General features: G+C 39.8%; 1 protein-coding gene across 2 annotated transcripts in view; it reads left to right on the top strand.

The window, feature by feature from the left end:
• The first annotated feature begins 761 nt into the window (after positions 1-761).
• The window catches only part of WDR35 (WD repeat domain 35), a 62,804-nt gene continuing 56,982 nt past the window's right edge, over positions 762-6,583 (top strand). For both annotated transcript variants that reach the window (XM_020288655.2, XM_020288654.2), the window contains exons 1-2: positions 762-958; positions 1,682-1,799. In XM_020288655.2, coding sequence (XP_020144244.1) covers positions 935-958; positions 1,682-1,799 — 142 coding nt within the window. In that variant the 5' untranslated portion in view covers positions 762-934. The remainder of the gene's footprint in view (positions 959-1,681; positions 1,800-6,583) is intronic.

Below are 6,583 nucleotides of genomic sequence, written 5' to 3'. Positions count from 1 at the left end.
AAAAAAAAATGGGTGAGACCAAATAATTTCAAGAGAGTGGTTCTACTTGGATTTCTGTCCTATGCCTTAGATTTTGGGACTTTGTAATTCTCAGGCATTCAAAAAGGACAAAGGAGAATGAAGAAATAAATAAGGCAAAAAAAAGAAGACTATAAAACAGTCGACCTCAGGCGAGGAAATCCCAATTTAAATATTTTAAAGTGGGGGGCAACTGTACGCTGTAACTAACCACAGTTCAAACAAATTACATTAAAAGGACCTTGGTGCTGAGGTAACAGTTTAATTAAACTGTTAAAAGAAAATCTCCTACCCTCACATTGCTCCAGAGAGTTCTCTGGTACACAAAGGCAAAAAGGAAGGTTTGAAAGATCTCAAACACACACCTGCACTTTCATTCGGCCTACGGCGCCAGCTTACCAAAAACAGTAAATAATTTTTCCTTTTCAAAAATGTTGGGACTATGGGGCTTACAAAATACCAAATCTCTGTGGCCTCATTTTGAACGGGCATCTCTCCTCCTTAGCCTTATACTGACATCCGAGGCTCAGCTCCACCGCGACCGCCCAGGTGTGGCGAAGCGGAAGCGACAAGGCAGGACGCTGAGGGGGGCGCACGGCTGGCAGTGGCGGGTCGCCGACTCGCCCCTAATAAAACCCATAAAAGAACTGAGGCCAAGATAGGCCCAGCCGCAGCCCCGATCCAGCGCCCCGCGGCTCCCAGTAGCCCATCGACGTCCGCGCAGGCGCACGACACCCGAGCGCAGTGCTGGGGCGTCACCGGAAGTATCCTTGGGCGCCCCGGATGCGACCGGGCGGCGGCGGTTGCCAGGGCGACGGGAGCTTCTCGGAGCCTCTGGTAGTCGATATTGGAGATGTAGAAGCAGTTACCTGTTGCGGGCCTTGACGGCTGTGGCCATCCCCTTGGAGTTCCCACGATGTTCTTCTACCTGAGCAAGAAAGTGAGTATTCCAGGGGGCAGTCTCGTTCCTCCTCCATCCCTGCAGCCTGCGGGCGATCCCCGCATCCTTCCCGTGAAGCTAGGCGGCTTCAACCCGCCCTGATCGCGGCTTCACCATCCCGCTGCCAACCTTCCCGCCTCGTCCTACCTCGGACCACCTCCTGTGGGTTGCAGAGCTCCGGAGAGTCCTTGGCGGAGCCGGCAGCCCCCTCGCACCCTCTCGCAGCCCTCTCCTTCTCCTGCCCCTGGCTAGGTCCTTTGGGGTGGGCAGTGGGACGGATCATCACGTGCTACCCTATCTTTCCTCCTCCCCCTGTTGTTGATCTAGGTGACTTAAATTCTTTGGATCATCACAGGCTCCTGCAAGAGAAAAGAAATAACAAAAGAGTAGCCTAAGTGTAGTGTAGGGAAAGGGAGTAATGACTGTGGATAAATATTTATACCTCCTCCCCCCCTTACTTTTAAAAATTCCATCAGGCGACTCCCCCGTTAGCATCCTGCTCAGTCACTGCCCTCTTTGGTGCGCTTCTTTCCCAAATGGGAGAGATCAGGGCAGTTCAGGGAACCATGCCAATTTTCATTAACAGCTCATTTTTTTTTTTTTTTTCCTGCAAGGCCATCCGTTTTTCTTCTTGGAAGGTTTTCTTCAGCCTTCATCTCCTGTAGACTTATTTCCCAGCTCCTTCCTGAAAAGTTGCTGGAGTGTCTGTGGTTGCTTTTACAGATTGCCATTCCCAATAACGTGAAGCTGAAATGTGTATCCTGGAACAAGGACCAAGGGTTCATAGCATGTGGTGGTGAAGATGGATTACTGAAAGTTTTGAAATTAGAGACACAGACAGGTAAATGAATGCAAGCCCAGATGTTAGAAATTGGTAGAAAGTTGGCTGGTGTCATTTGTTCAATGAGATTTGCTCATGATATTTGTCATTATGTAATTCCGATTATTTTAAGAGGGAAAAAAACCCTAAACATTTGGTGGAATTTTTCTGGGAGTATTTGTGCAATGAAGTTCAGAGAATGTTGAATGTGAACATCAGATGGCTTTTGCTGAAGTTATTGATGGAAAATGAAAAAGAATGAAGAATGAAAACTAAGTCACTATGTTGTCTTATGCTATGTCTATTGTACTACATTATTAGAAGTCTAGTAAAAATAAACATTTCAGTAAGAAATCTTGGCAGATTATTTACAGGCCTGTATCATCCTTTCTGCTTATCAGGTGTGTTAATGGTTATGTACCTAGTGCCCAAGAACAGAAAATGAGATATGTTTAACATTTTTATCAGTAGGTCTCTTGGCTTTGCAGCTTGATTTCTTTCTTTTTTAGTTCTGTGGAATCACAGCTAACACTGTCACATATCTTTAGCCTCCCTAGTATTGCTCTAGATGGGGGATCTAAATAACCAAATTAGAGTTAGAATCTCAACTCTGCCACAAGACTACTGAATGACTTTCAGCAACTAGGTGAATATCTTTGGATTTTAGTTCATTCTGTTGTAAAATGAAGGGGGTTAAACTACATTACATTTTGGATTACAGCATTGCTTCTCAAATTATACTGGGCATAGTATAATCACTGGAAGAGATTGTTAAAACGGATTTCTCGTTTCCACCCCCCAGAGTAGATCTGAGATGGAGCCTGAGAATTTGCATTTCTAGTGATGCTGGGTTGTCGGTCCTTATATCACACTTTGAATAGCACTGCCTTACAACTTTGAATGTGGTATGAATTATAAATACTTATTGAGCATTTTCCATGTACTGGATGTTTAACCTTCACTGTCATTTGACTTCACAATAGTTTTGAGCAGTAGGTATTATAGGTGGGAAAATTGAGGTTCTGACCAGTTAATAGCTAAACCAAGGTCAGACAGCTAGTAAGGGCCAGAGTTAGGATTTGAAACTAAGTTTGTCTCACTTCCAAGTCCTTGTTTTTGACCACTACACAAAGGGCTCATGGACAGCCTAAGCAAAGAAGAGAGTAATTGCTTTAATGTGCTAGATTAATTATAAGAAATAAAAGAGAGGTTTTGGGAGATACTTAAGTAGCAAAGTTTGGCTTCTGATGTTTTGTAGTTTAATCTCTCAATGCTTTAATTTTTAAAATTGTGTTAAAATAATTTTTCTCTGTTATGTTTGTCAAATGTATGTATGTATTTGTGTGTGTATATATATGTATATATACTTATTTTGCTTAGAATACATACAGCAAATTTTATTATACTTGCATTAAGAAATGTGGCTGAGCACAGTGGCTCATGCCTGTAATCCTAGCACTTTGGGAGGCTAAGGCAGGAGGATAGCTTGAAGCCAGAAGTTCATGACCAACCTGAGCAAAAATAGCGAGACCACATTTCTCCAAAAAAATAGAAGAATGAGCCGGGTGTGGTGGTGCATGCCTGTAGTCCCAGCTACTCGGGAGGCTGAGGTGGAAGGGTTGCTTGAGTCGGTGAGTTTGAGGTTTCAGTGAGCTATGATGATGCCACTGCACTCTAAAAAGAAATGCATTCATTTTGTTTCACATCGAAGACTTCTTTTGTAAACCTATTTCTTTTTCTGCTCTGTGCTTTTGATGAACTTTGGTTAGAGTATTCTTTGAAATTAGTTAGCAAGATGGGAAATAGATTCTAGAGAAGCTTGGAAAATGGAGTAAATTATTTGTTTTGGAACTTCATAGTTATGAATCATGCTGAAAGAGATAAACATGAGAAATATGGCTGGGAGATTCTGACTAGATTGATATATTGTATTTAATAATAATCACGGTTATACAGCAGATCCCTCCAGTAACAATCACCAGATATCGTGTACGTGCTTACTATGTATCAAGGACTGTGTTATGCTAAGGATGCAACATTGTATGTACATTGTTTTCTGGCTTAGCTACAATAGTATAGTACAACAGTCCTCAGTCTACATCAATACATCACTCTCTGTGGCATCATTTTTAATGACTATTCACTTTTCTTGCTGCTACTGCCAACGCCTCAGTCCTCTCACGGTCATGAGAGGATATAGAGAGCTCTGAAAGCAAAAGTTTGGATCAGAGAAAAAGTATTCAGGTCCCTGAAAGCCAATGGTAGCTGTCTGCACAGTCCTCTGGGAACTGCAGGTAGCTAGAATGCCTCAATCTTCCAAGGTGCCCACGGCAACAAGATTGACCAGAAATATAAGGTCAGGTGTCCATAGCTGTACCCAGGGATGTGTACATAGTCCTTTGCAGTCAGTCATTCACACAGAGAAGTGAGGCAGCCAGCTGAATCTGCCAGAGAGTCTGGAGAACATGGTAGCATCTCCTTAGAGTTCTATTATCTTTTCAAGTGTTGCAAAAAGTCTTCCATATATTTTCATTCCAGGTTTCAAACTTACTGTGCAGCATATAACAGGAATTTCTTTTGGAATTGGGCTACTAACAACTTTTATGGATGCAAACAACAGCATTATCAGTCAATTTTTTTCTAAGGGAAAGATTCCAAAGATTTAGTGTGCTTGGTTACTGGTATTATATGCAAGATCTTCTGTTCTCCTATACTATACTTTTTATTCTGATTTGCTTTATTACACCTTAATATTTAAAAATCCTTCTTTGGACTTTTCATGGACTTTGGATTTTTGGACTTACTGATTTTATTTTGAAATTCCTCTTCATGAGTTTGAAATGCTTTGTTTTATTGGTGCCTTCTTTCAGCAGGCTTTTTAAATCCAAGGGTTACTGGTATGAGCTTTTAGAAGACTTAGTATTACCAGATTTTTGTTCCCATACTGGTTTGGTTTCATTACCTTATTGGCTCTGTGGAATCTAGTAATGTAACTATGGAATCTTGGGATATTGCTGACTTTATTCTACTTTATTTAAAGCTTTTGGCCTTTTTATGGATATCTGAGAACTTTCAGATGGGTTTTATGAATATTTTTGCATGATCAAGTTATGGAGTTGCTGCCAGCAAGAGACATGTTCATATGTGGATGATATTTGTTCAGTATGTCAAGCTGAATTTCATTTTTTTTTACTAACACAGAAATTCTTTTGAGAATCAAACTAAATTTCAAAGCCTATTCTTCTTATATATCAGCACATATTTTGTTAAGAGTACCTTACCTTATGGTTTAACAGAGAGAAAACATGTCTACCATGCAGAACTGTGATTTCAGACCATATAAACAAAAGACAGAACTATTAATACTTCATCACATATTCAGATATGTTAGGTCTTGTAAACCTTTTGGATTACATATCACTGATTTTACTTGATTATAGCTACTATTGCTAAAGGCATTAGAATGGATTTTTCAGAGCTAGAAGTTAAGAAAAGTGTTTCCATCAAATGTTTTAGATTAGTATTTTTAGAATATTTTTAGAATAAAGTTTAAGTGTGTTGTACAATTTTTAAAAAATGAGTGAAAGAACCTCATGTTAAAAAATTCATGTTCAACCTAATGTATATGTCAATAGCATTCATTCTATGTTAGTTGCTTGACAGATTATTGCAGTGTTAAACTGTACATGTGTATTTCTCTATTACCAAAACAGCAATTGGATAATTAGAATTGGTGGTTTTTAGAGGAATTCTGGTATTTTTTTCCTGGCAGAATAAAGAATATTTTTTGTGATATTTTAAGGTACATATTGTCAGAAAGTTGAGCTTTCTTTAGCATTGACTTTTTTTTTTTTTTTTTTTCGAGACAGAGTCTCGCTTTGTTGCTCAGGCTAGAGTGAGTGCAGTGGTGTCAGCCTAGCTCACAGCAACCTCAAACTCCTGGGCTTAAGCAATCCTTCTGCCTCAGCCTCTGGAGTAGCTGGGACTACAGGCATGCGCCACCATGCCTGGCTAATTGTTTCTATATATATTAGTTGGCCAATTAGTTTCTTTCTATTTGAGATGGGGTCTCGCTCTTGCTCAGGCTGGTTTCGAACTCCTGACCTGGAGCAATCTGCCTGCCTTGGCCTCCCAGAGTGCTAGGATTACAGGCATGAGCCACTGCACCCAGCCAGCATTGACTTTTGTAATTCCTATTCTCACAAACTCTTAAGATTTTTATAAAATTTATATTTTTAAATGAAAGTTTTAAATATTATTTTTTACATGTTAACAATCAGATTTTCTAAGTGAAGATTAATTTATTAATTTATTGAGATGGCATTTTAATATTATTCTCTGTAGGAGACTAAATAAATTTTTGTAGTTTAGATAAAATCTAAAATTCTTATTATTTCCTCCAAAGACTTCATAATTTTCCCTATGACTATTACTCTGGCCTCATCTTAGGCCATTTCCCCCTTGTTTATCCATGTAGGCCTTCTTGCCATTTGTGAAAGGCCCTAAACATCTACTTCAGAGCCTTTGTGTTTGTCTTTCGTAGCTTGGAATACTCCTTCTCTTTCCCTACCTCACCTGACCATCTCTAGTTTATCCCTCAGTCTCAGCTTAAATAGCATTTCTTCAGAAAGTCTTCTCTGCTTCCCTCACCAGTCTAATTTAAGCTCCTTTGTTACTACTGTATCTTACCACAAGCTTTCCAAGGGGAAAGAGGAAATGACTGTTTTGTTCATCATTTTTTTTTTAGCCAGAACCTTTATAGTGTATAGCACAGTATACACATTCAATAAATATTTGTTGAATGA

The sequence above is a fragment of the Microcebus murinus genome, chromosome 3 (assembly GCF_040939455.1).
Source record: "Microcebus murinus isolate Inina chromosome 3, M.murinus_Inina_mat1.0, whole genome shotgun sequence".
Lineage (NCBI taxonomy): Eukaryota > Metazoa > Chordata > Mammalia > Primates > Cheirogaleidae > Microcebus > Microcebus murinus.
Note: the sequence above shows the minus strand (reverse complement) of the source record. Positions and strands in the feature narration are given on the sequence as shown.